Genomic DNA, 19,451 nt, shown 5'->3' on the forward strand with positions numbered 1-19,451 from the left:
TTCCCAAGAGTCATTAATTGCGGGTTCCTCACATGACTGTGAAGATAAGATGCGCAAAGATACACTTTTCAAGAGGTGCAGACCACCTGACAGGCATTGGCAGACACCTCCACCCCGGGAGACCCCGGCTGTGCAAGGTTATATGCACGTTTATACTTCCCTTCTCCATCCTTCTCTTTCTCAGCTCTCTGCTCTCCATCCTTCTCTTTCTCAGCTCTCTGCTCTCCATCCTTCTATTCCTCAGCTCTCTGCTATCATTCTGCCTTCCCTTCCACAACAACACAGATGGTGGTAATCACTACTGCACGCGCTACTGCTGAGACAAGGAGCTGGAAATACTGGTGCACAGATATAGGTAGTATCAACTCATAATAAGTGAAATTCCAAATACCTCAAGTGTTGGGAGCAGGAATGCTTGCCTGCATTAAGACGATGCTATAAATGCTTGCTAGGGCCCTATAATAGCCCATTCCATGTGTGGTTGAAACACCCTGCATATCCATTTATAATATAAAATATAGAAAACCGAGCTTTTTCCCCTGCTCCCAGCTCAGAATTTGTGTTTTAAACCACCCTCTAGCCCAGTGGTTCTCAACCTTCCTAATGCCGCGACCCTTTAATACAGTTCCTCATGTTGTAGTGACCCCCAACCATAAAATTATTTTCGTTGCTACTTCATAACAGTCATTTTGCTACTGTTATGAATCGTAATGTAAATATCTGATATGCAGGATGTATTTTCATTGTTACAAATTGAACATAATTAAAGCATAGTGATTAATCACAAAAACAATATGTAATTATATGTGTGTTTTCCGATGGTCTTAGGCGACCCCTGTGAAAGGGTCGTTCGACCCCCAAAGGGGCCGCGACCCACAGGTTGAGAACCGCTGCTCTAGCCCCAGTTGCTCCTCAGAATCAGAATAGCCCTCTTTAATGTTAGCCAGCCTGACTGGAAATTTATTCCTAAAACTCATACATGATTAACATGAAAGAGTGATGTGATGTCAAAGGGAGGATGGGAAGTGCGCTGAGGTGAACAGTGCCCCCTGCAATTTCACGTCCACACGGAACCTGTGCATGTGACCTGATCCGGAAATAAGGTCTTTACATGAGGCCACACTGAATCAGGGTTGGCCCTTATCCAGTGACTTGTGTCCTTATAGCAGGGGTCCTCAAACTTTTTAAACAGGGGGCCAGATCACTGTCCCTCAGACCGTTGGAGGGCCAGGTTATAGTTTAAAAAACTATGAACAAATTCCTATGCACACTGCACATATCTTATTTTGAAGTAAAAAAACAAAACGGGAACGAATACAATATTTGTATTTGCATGCGGCCCGCGGGCCGTAGTTTGAGGATCCCTGCCTTAAAAGAAGAGAGAAATTCAGCCCAGCCAGAATGGCTCAGGGGTTGAGCGTCAACTATGAGCCAGGAGGTCATGGTTCGACACCTGGTCAGGTCACATGCCGGGTTGCAGGTTGGATCCCCGGTATAGGGCATGCAGGAGGCAACCGATTAATGATTCTCTCTCATCATTGATGTTTCTATCTCTCTCTCCCTCTCCCTTTCTCTCTGAAATGAATAAAAAATATATTTTAAAAAAAGAAGAAATTCAGACACACAGAGAGGAGAGTACCATGTGAAGACAGAGGTATAGATTGGAGTGATGTGTCTATGCCGAGGGACACCATGTACTGCCGACAAACCCTGAAGCGAAGAGAGAGGCATGGAAAAATTGTCTCCCGGAGCCCACAGGAAGAACCAATCCTGCCTCCATCCTGATTTCTGACTTCTGGCGTCCGGAACTGTGAGAGAATACATTCTTTTTTATTGTGTTAGGCTATCTAGTTTGTAGTAATTTGTCACAGTAGCCCTAGGTCACTAATAGAGAAAGTGAATCCCTACAGTTTGGAAATTTGACAGCAGGGTAAGTACCAGAAAAGAAGTTATAGTGTGTCCTCTCTCCCCGGTTCAATATCTCTCCCAAATATGTTGCTACCGACACTGGTTTGTGTGGCCACTGGAAGTTTTCACATCCTGTTCTACTCCTGTGGTGACAGCTGAAAAGCACCCTTAGAAGCTAATGAAGATAGAAAATGAGTTGAGTGAACAGGCAGAACTCATTTGCCTTCAAGAACAGAGGCAAGAAATGTGGAGGGATGTGCAAAGAGCTGTTTCCAAGCTTCAACCCGGTAAAACCTTTCCCAAGTGGCTGAACAGATAGGAATGCTGCTTCCCAGAGGTCAGCCCATGTCCCCCAGGAACCCCCTCTTCCATCCACAGCCCTGAAGAGCCCTGAAGTCCTGGAATTCCTAATCCCCTGCAGCCTCTGGAAAGCTGCTTCAGAGAGTGAGCGAACAAGAGCGAGTAGAGGTGTAGGTAGGGGTGTGTGTATGCATGCATGCACACTCATGGATGCATTTACACACCAAGGTATAATTTCTCTTCTCGCGATTATCTTACCAGATTGCACATCCTTTATACTGCTCTCCTTTGTTCTCTCTCTTTTATCATTTATCTTATTAGTTATGTCTTCAAAGAGCAGGTGGAGGATGTTTTACTCACTTTCTAGCACCAGAATGGGAGAGAAACAATGCCAGTCTAATGGATTTCAGTTTTGTCTGAGGTAGGCCTTCGTATAACCTCAAATATTCATCAATATAGAAAACTAGTTTTCATTCACAGCCAACAAATATTTACTGAGCCCCTGGATCTAAAAGCAGCCACTTATTTTCTGGAGATACAGCAATAGAAAAATAAAGGAAAATGTCCCTCATGAACCTTATATTCTAGTGGAGTAGACAGATTATAAGCAGAGTAAATACAGTAGTATGCTTATGATAAGAGCTAAGGAGAAATTATACAGCAGAGAAGGGAGCTTGAAAGTATATGCAAGGGGTGGGTTAGTGACACTGTCAATCAAGTGTCCAGAGCAGGCCTCACTGAGCAGGTGATATTTGAGCAAGCATAAAGGGAGGGACGAAGCAATTTATTAGCTGGAGAAGAATGTTCTAGCAGAGAGGCCATCATGTGCTAAGGCCCTGGGGTACAAGCATGACTGGCACACCTGAGGAGTGAGGAGGCCAGCATGGCTATAAGGAGGTCAGAAGATGAGGTCAGAGAGAGCAGCAGGCCAGATTACATTAGACCACATAAGGCACCAGGAGAACAGAGACTTTTACCCTGAATGCTTCAAGGAGCTGTTTAAAGATTTTAAACACAGTTAGCCCTTAAATGGCTGCAAGACCTTTGGTAGGTCATTGATCTGAGCATCAGTTTTCTTGCCTTTAAAATTCAAAGGCTGTGCCAGGTAAATATCAAAGTTGTCTTCCAGCTGTAAAAATTGATCCCTAGACATGTGAAAACGTTAGGTTCCCACAGGCAGGTAGCTAATAAAAACGTGACCTTCCTCCCCATCTCTCTGCCAAAGTTGACAGCGGCGACCCGGCTGAGGCTTGGAAGGAAGCCTGGCTGTTGGCGCAGCCAGTGTGACATAGGTGAGACATTTTTATGCGTGAGCATTTGGGAACGGGGATTTTGAGAGATGGGTAGTGACTGTAGTGAACTGCTGATGCCCAAATTAGACTCCCAGGAGCGCTTAGGGTGTCCCGTTCACCTGTGTACCGAACGCCCTGCTGCCTGGCACCTGCTCAGGAACAAGGTGGTGGCAAAGGAAAAAACAATCAAATATCTTTCTCTTTCACATTAAATAAAAATCTAAAAAAAATAATAAGCATTTTCCTTTCTAATCATTTTAAGTCATGCATGGAATATTCGCTTTAATGTTCAAGTCCGTTTGCTTCATTTCTCTGAACCATTAGAGCCTTGAACAGTGTCCGCCCAGCACACTTTCTGTCCACATAGGCCAGTGTGTGTGTCTTTTCGCTCCCCTTTATTTCTTCTGCTCCTTCTGCTCAACTGTGAAATCCCACAGCAACTTTAGCTAAAACGTGAAGCAGAGGCTCCTTTTGTTTTCTTTTATTTGGCTTTTTAGAATACTTCTTCTTCTCAGTGAATAAACCAGAGCTCGAAGGACAGTCCCCGCTTCCCAGAGAAAAGCCCCGCTGTGCAATGCTCACTCAGGCCGTGTTTATAGACTCGCAGGTCTACTAAGCATTCCTGTTATTTCTGACTCGCCAAGCCTCCGCCAATACTGCCTTAGGAACTGTATTACTAGCCTCTCAGAACATCTTTAACAGTGACTGGAAGGTTCAGGAAGCCTTCCTGTTATCAGAGTGTCCTATTGCTGACAGTTATATCCAAAGAATATGGCAGAAAGGCCAGAAAACATGCGAAAAATAAAATCCACAGGGACCCTAGATACTTCACTGAGAAGCGAGAATAACAGGTCGCAGATGTGTGGCTTCAGCCCCTTTTATATCGTGTGAGCACAGTGCCCGGAACTGAGGAAGGCTCACTGACTTCCATGAGGCAGGGAAGAACGCGCACACGCACACACCGCGGGACGTGGACACGCCTTCCCTGGACACTCACTCACATGGCCCTGCTGGTTAGAGCTCAGATCGGTCCATAAACCATGTGCACATCAGCGTGCCCCAGGTGACTGGCGGAGGACACAGAGGGTGCCACCTACAGGATCAGCGGCCACCAAAGCAAGAACACGGACCAAATCCTACCCAGGCTGCCTAGCAAGAGCTTAGTGTCCACAAGAAAGTAGACGAGAGGCAATTTCCTCTTCCAACTTAGTGCCCTCACTATTTCTTCACCAGCTTTATCATTTGGGTCCAGAGGGCAAGGATGCCAGACACAGGCTCTCACTCCACACGATGAGCACGCGGGACTCTGCCCTCCCTCTTGGGAACAGGCCTGTCTCCGGTGCCTCTCACCTCGGCAGCGGGGACTCCCTCCGGCGGCCGGCAGTGCAGCACAATCATGCCTTCGATGGGAACCTCCCTTCCCTGCGGATCTTGCTCGAAGTTCTTCCGTAAATCTGCAAAGAAGTGGGAGATATAGGACACTTAGCTCCAGGGCCGGAAGTACTCACATTTGCTCCAAATACAGTAAAATCGTGAGCTTACTGTCACGACCTAGATACACACACACAAAACCCATTGTTTCAGGAGTTCCAGAATGCGAGAATCATTTCCCCAAATATGCACAAGCACATTTAAAATAAACCTTAACAAAACTGTGCTTAATGCTTGATATTGATGAGAGGATAAAAGATTTACTGGGGAGCCGGAAAAACAAAACTCATTTCATGAGTCTTTGCCAGCATTATCTGCTTAGCAACAGATGAAACACTTGGCCCAATAAATTGCCATCCACAGCTATTATGCAGCTGAGATGTGTGTGATATTTTTTTTATTAACTAAAGAATACATTATTAATCTATAACCTCTGGCATTTCCTTAACCCTCTAGGGGGCTCTAGAAGATGATAATAGAGTGTGATTACCTATTAGTCTTTTATTTGTAACCAGGGAGAAGGGGCCACATGGAAACACAATAAAATCTATAATCCAGCCAACCAAACACATAATTAAAAATGCAGTGCCCTCTATTCAAACACAAGTGCTGGGTATCTGTGTAGTGCCCTTCACGGAGGCTCCAGGCACTCGGCAAACAAGCGGCACTGCTAACCTTTACACGCGGAAGGGAGACGCGTGGAGAGGTTAATTGGCTGGCCAGCGGTCACAGAGCATCCCTGCCAGAGAGAAGTTCACCAAGCTTCCGGACATGCGGTCTGACTGCGCACCCGCAAAGCTTTCTCAGGGAAAAGGACACATGGGCAGTTCAGAAAGAGCTTCATTTGCATGGCTTTCCACTTGAGCAGATGCTTCATGAACAACAGGGGGACTTGACCTTTGCTTCCATCGAGGTGTCATAACAACACTTGAACAGTTTTACAGCAGCAGCTGAATTCTTGCAGTCACTTGAAAGCCCAGCAGAGGAGCGCACAGACAGTTTTACAAGTCCTCCTCCATGTAAATGATCCCCCCTCCCTCCCTGACAATGTATTTTTTTCTTCAATTGAGTATCTCAAATTACAGGCTGTGGATTTATTGATTTAATTTTCTTCAGTGCTTACAATAACATGAAATATGTTCCCTGTAAAGAGCGGAGCTCCAGAATCAGTTACATCTTTATAAATTTTATAAATACATTAAACTTGCTTTTAGCAAGTCAAAAACACGCGATGAATAACAAGCACAGCAATCCATGTATTCACTTGCTTTTGAATTTTACTCTTAATGTTTTCCCTCCCAGAGGCAACCGATGTCTTCTGTCAGTGGTGCTGTACATTCCGAGATCTGCATGAGTGTATAGGAGGCAAAAGATCCTCAGAAAGGCTTGTATTGCAGGCAGATCCATCTTCTTATTTCTCTGTTGTCCCCAAATGGTAAGGCCAGCTCCCTTCTTGTTGGGGGCCAGATGTAAGCTGGCAGGGTCCTTGCACCTGAAGGGGCTAGCAAGGCTGGAACCCTTACCCACACAGTTTTCCCAGACTTGTTTGGATGGTGATTATCAGTAGAATGAGAGCAACATTTGTAGAATGAGAACAGCCTTTCATAGCTTACCAAGAAGTCTGTAACTATTTACTGAGATATGCTGTACTGAGAACTGGTCCTTCTGCTGTGTCTCTCCCTTAGAGATTAAGAGGAACAAAGAATACATTCCTCTTGACAGACCTCCTATTCAGTGTGTTATGTATAAATAGGATTGTGTGGCTAATAAAGTTGCTTCAGTTCATCGAGAGCTGGAGTCCTCCAGACCCCGCTTTCCAGTCTTTCTTTCTTTTCTCAATTCCCACCTCCCTACCTCAGCCCGGCTCAACCTGTCAGGCTGGCCCTGACACCTTCTGTTGAAGGTCCGTATATTGTCACAGCCTTTATAATTCAGAATTTCTGGTTTTAAGTGTGATCAAGGTCACATAACTAATGACAAAACTGTGAATGAAGGGACTGTGCATAAACTCCAGATTAAAAAAAAAAATCTCACGTTTCCTCCACAATCTTACCACAAACTCTCCTTTGCTCTCCCAACAAGAGATCTTTGAGTCAAAAATCCCTTTTCCACATGACTCATTGATTTATCAGAAATATATAGAAATTAATCGAAATTAGAGAGAGTGAGTGACACAAGACATCCGTTTGCTAATGGAGAGGGTTGTGTTTTTATGACGAATTTTGTATGCTGTGTTTGTCACTTTTTTCTTTTCTTTGATTGCATGATTTCTTAAAGGAAGTCTTGCTCAGGGGTGCTAAATAAAGATTGCAGGTAATCTGTAATCAACCAGATGAAGCATAGAAAACCAATTGTTCAATAAGCAGATAATGACTAGTAAATATGTATATAAAAAGGAAATCCCTGTATTGACACTGGGATATAGGAAGGAGTATCAACACTAATAAAAGAGAAAAATGGTAATTGGCGTACGAGCTACCCTTTTCATTGACTAATCAGGGCTATATGCAAATTATCTGCCAACTAAGATTGGCAGTTAACTGCCAACAAGATGGCGGTTAATTTGCATATGTAGGCACAATGCAGGGAGGCGAAAGGGAAAGCAGGAAGAAGCCCCCTGCCACTGACAGTGATCAGAAACCCAGGGGGGAGCTAAGAGCTGGGGGGCAGGGCAAAGGCGGCCCTGGGGTCTCCTTTGCCCTGCTCCCCAGCCATGATCGGAGAATCAGGTGCCTTTGCCGCCCTGGCCAGTGATAGCAGGAAGTAGGGGTGGAGCCAGCGATGGGAGCTGGGCACGGTCGAAGCTGGCAGTCCCAGGACCTAGGGGCCCCTTGCCTGGGCCTAAAGCGAAGCCCACGATCGCGGGGCCACTGCAGCTGTGGGTCCCCGCTGCCCGGGCCGGACGCCTAGGCCAGAGGCGTCAGGCCTGGGCAAGGGGCCGATCCTGCGATTGGAGGGTGATGGGGGTCAACGCCTGAGGGCTCCCAGTATGTGAGAGGGGGCAGGTTGGGCTGAGGGACACTCCCCCCGCCACCCAGTGCACGAATTTCGTGCACCGGGCCCCTAGTTATCTATAAACAAGAAACTTTGAGACCTTTCTAGTAGATCCCATACAACCAAGATCATCTAAAGAAAGGATCTACCCAACCTCTTGCTCTTCCCAATTGACTTTTGAAATAACTGGAAGAGTTCAAACAAGAAGCGTATCAACACCTCTCAATGTGGAGATTCAAAGATTAAATGGAGGAGGGGGTTAGAGAACAAACGGGATGTCATATATCTGGTCCAGCTCCTAACAGGCAGCCATTCAGGAACCAGATATCACCAAGTAAAAACCCCAAGTATCATGAAGGCTGGCCTGCACCTAACACTGGTGGCAGGGGCACTGCCATTCTGGACTCACAAAGAGGGCAAATATACCTGAAAAATTTCAGCTAGATACTGAATATAATACAAATTATGGAAATAAACTCTTAGACTCAGAGGCAAATGCTTCCAAGCCTTCCTTTGATTCCCACCAAAGGTCATCCAACCGAATTGGCTTCTGAATTGGCAAACTAAAGACTTTTATCACCTGTTACTGGTACTTTCAAGGCTTGAAAGATTCAGATGGAAACCTATGCAATAGCACAGAAAACATCCCCAGCTGCATAAAAAAGATTATAATACAAGGAAGGAGATAGCCCGGCCATCATAGCTCAGTGGTTGAGCATTGACCTATGAACCAGGAGGTCAGGGTTCAATTCCCGGTCAAGACACATGCCTGGGTTTAGGGCTAGATCCCCAGTGGGGGACATGCAGGAGGCAGCTGAGCAATGATTGTCTCTCATCATTGATGTTTCTAACTCTCTCTCCCTCTTCCTTCCTCTCTGAACTCAATAAAAATATATTTTAAAAAAATGAAGGAGATAATTCATAGAACTGAAATTAAATGGCTTCCTCTTAAGATACAGAATAAGAGACATTTTAGATAACTTGTAATTTAAGTTCTTTAAAGTTAAAAGGAAATAGCAACTGAGAATCTAGAATAGGGAGTTATAAATAGGATAACATCTGACATCAAGGAAATTGACACTATGTAGGAAGAAATATATAATCAAAACTGCTGAATTAGTAATATATCTATCACAGAGGCAGTAAACAGCATGCTGAATATCGCAGAAATCCGAACTAATGACACAGACCCAGGTGTAAAACATAGCACAACAGTTGTTTTAACAGAAAATATTAATGTAAATAATTTGGGGAAATAAAAAGATAAAAGGGGAACTGTGGGAAGCAGGTCCCATCCTCAGAGGCAGGGATGCAGGTACAAAGGGTGAGGTTGGGGTTATAGCATTTTGAAGCTTAGAGAGATATCAAAGGTCCAAGGAGAGGACGGTGAGTACTGGTGCCTCAGGACTTAAGGAGTCTCGACCCAGACCTCCGAAGGACTGCTCACCAGACTAGTGCTGGCATCTCTCGGGGGCATCATTAAGCTGGTTCTGGAAGCCTATGAAAAAAAAAAAAGCTGGAAATAACAATCAACTGCCACTTCCAAGATGATGAAATTCTGCTAGGATGATACTGACAGGGACAAAAAAAATGAGCAGGAAGAAGTATCCTTGACTTCCTCTTCCTCTGGCCAGTCTCCTCTGGTGCTCCTATTGGTGAATCTGGTCAGGAAATCCCAGCCCAAGCATCACAAATTATGAACAAGTGGTTAGAGAGATGGGAGGTAATGGCTTTGGAACCAAGAAATTCCGGTTTAGAAAATTCCCTCTAGTACAGATCTTATAATTGCTTACCCCATTTGTTTTCCTCACTAGATCTGGTTCTGTGAAGGTGGGTTTATGTCTGAAATGTTCCCCCTTAAATCTCCAGTGCCTATTGAACATCAGATACAGAGCAGGTCCTTAACAAATACATGTTGAATAAGTAAGCTAAGAGAAAAATAGTACAATGTTAATGATGAAGAAAAGATGAAATAAATAACAAGAGATAATGCTGAGATAGAGAAATGCAATTGAATATAATAGGAATTTTAGAAGATAATAAGCTGAAAGAAATGATAATCAATACAATCATAATAATTATTCCTTGAGCTAAAAAAAGACTTGTGTTTTCAAAAGAAGTCATTGGATACATGGCAAAATCATTTTAAAAAGAAAAAAGATACTAGATATGTCATAGTTGAAATTTTGAATTTTGACATAATAAAGGAAATTTTAAATAATAATGTTATAAGTTTACTTGTAGTAAATAAGCAGAAGTAACTAAAACTTTCATGAATAGGAAGAAATAATATTGTTAAAATTTTCATACTACCCAAAGCCATGTATAGATTCAATGCAATCTCTATTAAAATTTCAATTTTTCACAGACATTTTAAAAAATCCTAAAATTCACACAGAAGCCCCAAAAGACCCTGAGGAGCAAAAGCAACCTTGAGAAAAAACAAAGCTGAAAGCTTCACACTTCCTGATTTCAAACTTTACCTCAAAGGCTTAGTAATCAAAGAGTATGGTACTGGCATAGAAACAATATTGGCCAATGAGAAAGGATTAAGAGTCCAGAAATCAACCATCAAATATACAATCAAGTAATATTTGACAAGGGGACCAAGTATATTAAATAAGGAAAGGGTTGTCTCTTCAATAAATTATGCTGGAAAAGCTGGATAGTCATATGAAAAACAATGAAATTGGGCCCCTAGCTTACACCATTCATAAAAATTAACTCAAAATGAATTAAAGGCTTAACTGTAAGAACTAAAACCATAAAGCGCATAGAAGAAAACATAGGGGAAAAGCTCTTTAACCTTGGTTTTTATACCAAATGCATAAGGAACAAAAGCACAAATAAAGAAGTATGACTATATCAAATTAAAAAGTTTCTGTGCAGCAAGAGAAATGACCAACAAAGTGAAAAGGCAACCTACAAAATGGAAGAAAGTATTTGCAAACCATATGTCTGATAAAAGGTTAATATCCAAAATATATAAGGAATACATTCAACTCAATAGGCAAAATACAAATAATCTGGGGGTGGGGGTTGGGGGCAGGATGGGAAGAAAAGGGTAAAGGACCTGAATAGACATTTTATCAAAATACAAATGGCCAATAGGTACATGGAAAGGTGCTCAACATCAGTAATCTTCAGAGAAATGCAAATCAAATCCACGGTTAGATATCACTTCACTCCTGTTAGAATGTCTATTACCCAAAAGACCAGAGATAAGTGCTGGTGAGGATGTAGAGGACAAAGAACTCTTATGCGCTTTTGGTGGAAATATAAGTTGGTGCAGTCACTTTGAAAAACAGCATGAAAGTTTCTTAAAAGTTTAAAATCGAACAACCATATGATCCAGCAACCCCTTTTATGAGTATGTACCTGAAGGAAATAAAATCGCTACCTTAAAGAGATACCTGCACCTCTATGTTGAGGCATTATTTACAAACATGGAAACAACCTAAGTGTCCATAGATGGATGAAAATGTCACACACACACACACACACACACACACACACACACTCACACACACACACACAGATATTACTTAGTACTATTTGCCACACATTGATGAACCTTAAGGGCATATAGAGGAATAAGTCAGAGAAAGGCAAATATTGTATGATCTCAAGTCTCTGTGGAAGCTGAAAAAGCCGAATTACTAGAAACAAGGAGTAAATTGGTGGCTGCCAGGGGATGGGAGGTAAGGGAAATGGGAGATGTTGGTCCAGTTATAAGATAAATAAGTTTTGGGGCCCTAACATATAGCATGGTAACTATACTTAATAATACTGTATTAAATGCTTGAAAGTTACTAAGAGAGTCAATTTAATTTAATTAATTTTTTTTTTTTACTCCTCATCCCAGGATAAGTTTTTATTTATTTTAGAGAGAGGAAAGGGAAGGAAGGGATCAAAGGAGAGAGAAGAGAGGTAGAAAGACAGAGAAAGAGAGAGAGAGACCAATGTGAGAGATACATTGATAGGTTGCCTCCCCTATAAGCCTGACCAGGGATCAAACCTATAACCTGGGTATGTGCCCTGACTAGGAATCGAACCCACAACCTTTTTTGGTGTATGGGATGATGTTCCAACCAACAGAGCCACCAGGCCAGGGCCAAGAGAGTAAATTTTAAATGTTCTCACTACAAAAAAAAAAAAAGTAAGTATGTGATGTAATGGTTATGTTAACTAACCTCATTTTGGTAATCATTTCAAAATATAAACATATACCAAATCATCATAGTGCATACTTTAAAGTTATATAATGTTATTTGTCAAATATATCTCAATATGTTTTTTTAAAAAAGTAACTGACAATGAAAAAATAATCAGGCTATGACTAGAATTTTTCCCTAGAACTCTGGTGTATACCAGAGTATAATTAATCAAATCTGTTTTTGTTTTTCAGGAGAAAAACATAGGTACTAATTTTTTATTCCCAAACAAGCTATTATTCATGAGCAAACTGACAACAATTTCAGACATGATTGAGCCAAGTGATTTTAATCAGCTCATACCCTTCCTAAAAACATTACCTTTTTAAATAAAATAAATAATGAATAGACATGCAAAACAATGAATTAAGTAATTGGAAGATGGGTTTTTATAAAATCTGGCAGTGGGCAATTAAAACCACTTAATTATAAATTTAAATACCATTTGTAACATACAAAAAGTTCATGTAATTATCCAAAACCTCTGGAAAGAGAAATGCATAACATATCATAAGCATGCATAATAACTAACCTATAATAAAAAAAGCATAATATGCTAATTAGACTGGATGGCCGAATGACCTTCCAGACGACCTTCTGGACGAAGCCAGGGCTGTGAGGGCTGAGGCAGCCACTGCAGCTGTGAGGGCCGAGTTCCTTGCAGGAATATCGTGCATTGGGCCTCTAGGGAACAATGAACATTTAAATAGGTCATGTGTCCCAGAAATTCACTAGGCAGGACTGCAAACCATGGAAGAGGGTGGGGGCTGGAGCCAGAGTATCTAATTGAATTCTGTCTATTCAGGTCCTTACTACCACCTTGATAAGTATCTTTATCTCTCTTTGCCTTAGTTTCCTCATCTAAAAAATGATAATAATAATTCCTTTTATAGTTTTTTGTGTGTGTGAAAATGAAATGCCAATACATGTAAAATCCTTTCAAGAGCACTGGAAGCATAACAGGACAAAACCACAGCAGCATTAAAATATGTGTTGGATCTTAGTATGGGGAAGACCCTTCTAAACCTAAAACTGAAGGAAGAACAGATACTTAAGAAAAGTAATGATTGATAGATAATATTTTATCAAAATTAAAAATAAGTTTCATCTAAAACATTATAAGCAAAATTATAGGCAGAGGCTTAATAACTTTAATATAGAAAGGATACTTGTAAAGGACAGTGAGAAGAATAAATACCCTAAAATAAAATGGCAAAGGGGCACGAAAACAGAATTTACAAAAGAAGAAACACAAATGGCTAAGGAAGATATTTAGAAGGACCGCTATCACTATTTATTAAAGAAACATTATCTTTTTTACATCAACTAGAAAGCCATTAATATGTCCCTCTACTTATCCAAACAGGGTTTGTAGCTTCTAGACTCAAGAGACCACATACTGTATGATTCCATTTATTTTTTTAAATATATTTTTATTGATTTCAGAGAGGAAGGGAGAGGGAGAGATAGAAACATCAATGATGAGAAAGAATCATTGATTGGCTGCCTCCTGCACGCCCCGCCCCCCGCCCCATTGGGGATCAAGCCCGCAACCCGGGCATGTGCCCTTGACCGGAATCGAACCCAGGACCCTTGAGTCCACAGGCCAATGCTCTACCCACTGAACCAAACTGACTAGGACTTTATGATTCCATTTAAATAAAATGTCTGTAACAGATGAATCCATAGAGCCAGAACATGGATTGGTGATTGCTCAGGGCTGTAGGTGGGTGTGGGGTAAGAGGCATTCAAAACAGTTTCCTTTTTTTTGGTGTGATGCAAGTGTCCCAAATTTGACACTGGCAATGGTTGCACAACTCTGAGAATATCCTAAAAACTGTTAAACTGTACACTTGAAATAGGTGAATTTAATACCGGTATTATGGATTATATCTCAATAAATCTACTATTTAAAAATTCATTTATATTATTTAATAACTAGAGGCCCAGTGCATAAATTCATGCACGAATGGGGTCTGGCCGGCTGGGGGAGGGGGTGCGATTGGGGGCGGGGCTGGCCAGGGGAAGGGGTCCCAGGCAGTTGGCAGGGCAGTTGGTCCCCTGGTCAAACTCCTGGTTGAATTCCCAGTTGAGGGGACAATCTGTATATTAGCCTTTTATTATATTGGATTTACTCTTGAAAAAAATTTTAACACAACGATTAGATAGCTACATAAAAAGTGCAGTATAGTGATTTTGCTCAAATCTTCATTTATGATGCTGAACAATTGCTAACAATCTAAGTATTTAATAATATAGGAATAGTTAATAGATTTTGGTGCTTTCATATAATGGAATACCATGTAGACATTACAAATGATATGAACTATTATTATAACAATGACCAAAATGAATGGACGGAAAATAATGCTGAGTGCAAAAAGCTAATCCCTCAAACTTATATACCATATGATTTAATTTTCATATATCACTAGAGGCTCAGTGCACGAATTCATGCACCAATGGAGTCCCTCAACCTGGCCTGCAGGATCGGGCTAAAACCAGCTCTCCGACATCCCCTGAGGGGTCCCAGATTGCAAAAGGGCTCAGGCCAGGCTGAGGGACCCCACCGGTGCATGATCAGGGCTGGGTAAGGATGTGGGAGGTTGGCCAGCCAGGGAGGGACCATGGGAGGACTCAGTCCCCATCAGCCAGACCCCAGTACCACACTAACCTACTGGTTGGAGCCTCTGCCCCCTAGTGGTCAGTGCACATCATAGCGACTGGTCGACCAGTCAACTGTCTGCCCCCTGATGTTCAGTGCACATCATAGCAAGCGGTTGAGTGGTCTTAGCATATTACACTTTGAATAGTTAAACGGACGACCGGACAACTGGACACTTAGCATATTAGGCTTTTATTATATAGGATTATTTAAATGACAACAATGTAGATATGAAGAGCAAATGGTTACTGCAAGATTAAAGAAGGGGGAAAGGCTGGAGGGAAGTGGATATGCCCATAAATGGGCAACAGGAAAGATTATTTAAAATGATATAAATGTTCTCTATCTTGACTCTGTCCATGTCAATATCCAAGTTGTTATATTACTACAGTTTTACAATTTATTACCATTTGGGGAACTGGCTAAGGGTACACAGGTTCTTTTTATTACTTCTTGCAACTGAACGTGTCTGCAATTATCTCAAAATTAAAAATTTAACTAAAAAAATATTTAGAAGTTTGCAAGTAAATGTTTAAATGTAAAATAGTTTGTAGTGAATGAGCTCTATCTTTAATATATTTTTAGTAAGTAAGAACTGTCTTCGTTCAAATGCGGCAATTATATCTTTACAGAATGTATGTACTCCCCCCCCCCCCAATAGGTACATCTGCATTAAAAACTGGTTTCTGCTGGTAGCCATTCTCTTAATTTACCATTAGTTTTCAGTAAATGTGCCACAGCCTCCTACATTCACTCAGCTGCCAGGCAGTGGGGGTGCATTATTGAACTTGACATAGACCATTCTAGCCCTCCCACAGCATACGTCTCAGCAGGGAGGGTAGACATTAAACAAGTGATTATGAGGTATATAGATGAGTGAGTAGATAGAGGGGAAGAAAGTTCTCTAAAAATGCATAGCAGTGGGACCTACCTTAATAAATCTAGTGAGTGATTCCAGGAAAAGATTATCAGAGAAAATTATAAGTAAGCAGAGACAGAGAAACTCACAGGCCTGCATAATACACACCAGACCTCATTTATTGTTTCGATCAGACTTTTACTGGCTTATTATTTTTTTAACAAAAATCTTTATGCTCTCTTGTTCCTTTCTTGCAAGTCTCTGCAAAATGCTTGCCTATCTACCTCTCTTTCCATAAGTTATCACACCACATAAGGGCACTCTTTTATTAGACTTGGTCTTCTATTCATATATACTGTGAGGGTGGAATATACATAGATCTCACTTATGTTCACATGGTCTATGGGAGGGAGAAAAATAATAATTGTCACATTGTTTGGTATAAGGAGACTCAACTGAACTGCACACATACACATCAAGATTGATGATTTAACGATTTTAAAATAGCAACTGGTGTGGGATTACTATATATGTTATAGGAAAAGCCCTCCAGAGAAATCACTCAACATTTCAAAGATCTGCGACTGGATGATTATGGGTATATCAATCATCTTCATTTCTTTCTGTAGTTTCCAAAACTTCTGGGATGAACATGCATTACTTTTATAAGCACTAAAAATCAATGTCCAAAAAATTTCTCTTTCCTACTAGTTCCTGAGATCCTCTTAACTAGACCAAACTGAGTCAGAAGCTAGGGAGGAAATATATTGTGTTTGGCTTTTATTATACAAGTTTCACTCCTACAATGTCTATTAAAGAAGGAAGCAAGAATCACTGTATTTTTAAATCTTCAGTGAATTCCAAAATATTCTCCTTTAATTTAATTTTCATCATGGGAATCTGCACGAGGACACCCTTTTTCATCTGCTTTGTTGATTGCCTTGCCTCTGGTACTGGTAAGGGTATGTAGTGATCACTTATTAGTAAATACTGACTGAATGAGTGAGACTCCATTTCAATTCATCTGAATATGTATTCTAAACCCATATACAATGAAGTCTCCAAGAGTTCAGATGATTAGGAAAAGCAAACACGTGAATGGATAAATGTACTATAATGATGTGAAAGTAACACACATTCATCCACTCGCCTTCGCACGTGTGAGTGTGTGTGTTCGAATGACACTGACAAACATCAGCCCTGGCCCATTTGGAGTATCACCCTGTCTGCTTCTGCTCTTTCTCCATTTCTCCGCCCTAGTCAGCTCTGCAGCAGAATGCCAACACGGCCAAAAATAACTGGAAGCAAAAATATCAGAAGGGAAGAGAAGGGAAAGGTGATGGAGTCAGGCACTTGGCTAATTTGTAAATCACATAATCAGCAACAGGATCACTCAGAGTCGGCAGCACCTGCCAGTAAGTCGTGCATCTGGGGCTAGAACATGGGAAGCAGCAGCCTCCCTTTCCTCACCCTATGCCCTATTTGGCCTTTTTCTAATTTTCCTTTCATGCTACCATGTTAGAAAAGTCATTGTAGCACAAGAAAATCAATAAAAATTCAATTGCGAATAATAGTTCTTTGCAGCTCAGCAACACTAGGGAGTTATTGGCTCATTCAATGTTCTGGCCGTTAATGCAATGAAATAAAAATAATTTACTCATTCAAACCAAATCAGCCAGTGAAAAATCATAGTCTTTTTTAAAAAAATAGACATGGTCATAGTCATTTAAGATTGCAAGAGGATGGTACAATGTCCCATTAGTGTCCAACTACAATGGTATTCAAATTAGCTTTGAATCTTCCCCACCCATATTTTTTTCTGAAGAAACAACAAGCCACATTTGTCATACATAAAAGGAATTTGTAACTTGGCCAAATACAGATCAATTGTAATGAAAGGGCTGGTTCAAACGCAGAACAGATGGATGCCAACAAAATGAAAGTCAAGGTCTGGTGCCCTCATTTGGTTCTGCCTCAGTCTCTAGCCCTAGATGGTTATGGCCTGAGAAGTCAGCTACTCACTTCAGTTCCCAAAGGAAGCATATAAAAGGCTTCCTGTCAGGTCAGTGCTTTCCTAGATAACAGTGTTCTTATATTTGGCACATTATCTATGCCTCTCTTGCCAGCCCCGCTTAAACCCTCTGCCTTGCTTAGATCTATGAATTCTTCAAATTTCTTAACCCAGTGATCCATATTAAGACTCTGCTGCTCTTATCTGTCATTTCATGTATTTTCTGTGGATCTTCTAGTTCTGATCTCGCCAATCTCCTTGAAAGAAACTCACACTGAAGCACAATTTCATGTGTAGATTCCCATATGTCAGGGGTGTAGAGGTGACATCTGTTAATTCCTAAGATTTCTGAATATAGCAGAAGTAACTCCTGCTGAGTAAATCTTGCTTCAATAGGGAAGAAAAGACATCGTTGGTCCTAGTTGAATTGAGTGGGCCTCTTCATGTTCCCCTTGACCTCACCTTGGTACCAGGTAATGAGCAGGATCTAGGAGAGCAAGGAGTTGGGCTGTAGCCAGCACTCCTGTCAGGCAGAGGCTCCTGCAGGCTGTTTTCAGGATCCTGGAATAACCTGGGAGCATTGTTAGACCCTCCATGCCCATCTCCGTGATCTGTAATTTTTCTGTGGTTATCAATCAATCATTTTATAACTAGCGCTGTGTGACATTGGCCCTTCCACAACAAGCAGCACAGTGAGTCAGGCAACAGTGATGTTGCAAAGGGAGTATCCAGCAGCAGGGACGCCTGGTGATGGGCAGAAACAGCTGCAATTTTACAAAATGCTCGAGCACTAATTTGACCTGCCCTCAGTTGACCTATTCCCTTATTACATTCCACTGTATTCGGTCGCTTTTGTTTACAACGACATGCAAAAAATTCATTCGTATCCCCCAAATTGAAAATGTATTAAAAATCAGGAGGACGACAATCTTAATTATAGTCCAGGACTGATTGGAAAACAAGAAAGATCACAGACAAGGCTTGAAAAAGAGAGTAAAGATCACAAAACAAGCAGGCCTTAAAGAGACTGTACCATGGCCTGATGAGGGGACGAAGAAATCCAGTGTCATTTCCATTAACTGGGTGGTTTCATAGTTTTTAGCACAGATGTTGCTTCTCTTACTTTTGTTCCTCCTGAACAATTGCCTCTCACTCTGTGCTTTCTTAATGGCTTCTGCTTTTACTCATGGCTTCTGATCGTTCAGGGTCACTGCTATCTGCTTCTTCATCTGTCTTTTTTCCTTCTGTTGCCACTATCAATGGCAGATTCTCTTTCAGGATCACGTTATCCTCAGAGGAGCAATAATCTACAAGCACATAGTCACTTTATCCTTCTCGAGTCTATTCACATGCAGCTAACCTGCCTATGTGTACATTCTTGGGCCCATGAACATGATAGTGGGCATCCGTGGGACACAACATGGCCACCTACATCTCAGAAGCCACTCAGCACCAATTCTTCCTGCAGGGACTAAGGGCGAGAACTCCATATATGGAAACCACTCTTGGGGAAGGATTTGTGGGGTTTGCTTTGTCTCCAAGTTCCATAAAAGGCACCTTTTGTGCATTGATTACATTGACTTGGCTGTGTCAATACATCAAGGACAGCTGAAGCTTGACCTAAATAGCAGATCTCAACAACCTTCAACAGGGAACAGTTATTAGGTGAAAAAGCCAAAATTCTCTGCTCGCTTGTTCTTAAGGCTTTAAATCAAATTAAAAGAAAGCTAATAACTCACATTTTGGATCTTTACATAGTTTTCTACTGAAAGGTATA

At 41.5% G+C, this 19,451-nt stretch overlaps 1 protein-coding gene across 5 annotated transcripts in view; it reads right to left on the reverse strand.

The window, feature by feature from the left end:
* UNC5D (unc-5 netrin receptor D) overlaps positions 1–19,451 on the reverse strand; it is a 527,348-nt gene that overhangs the window by 180,686 nt on the left and 327,211 nt on the right. For all 5 annotated transcript variants that reach the window (XM_059685428.1, XM_059685430.1, XM_059685426.1 and 2 more), the window contains exon 4: positions 4,851–4,954. In XM_059685428.1, coding sequence (XP_059541411.1) covers positions 4,851–4,954 — 104 coding nt within the window. The remainder of the gene's footprint in view (positions 1–4,850; positions 4,955–19,451) is intronic.

The sequence above is a fragment of the Myotis daubentonii genome, chromosome 2, assembly GCF_963259705.1.
Source record: "Myotis daubentonii chromosome 2, mMyoDau2.1, whole genome shotgun sequence".
In the NCBI taxonomy this organism is placed as follows: domain Eukaryota; kingdom Metazoa; phylum Chordata; class Mammalia; order Chiroptera; family Vespertilionidae; genus Myotis; species Myotis daubentonii.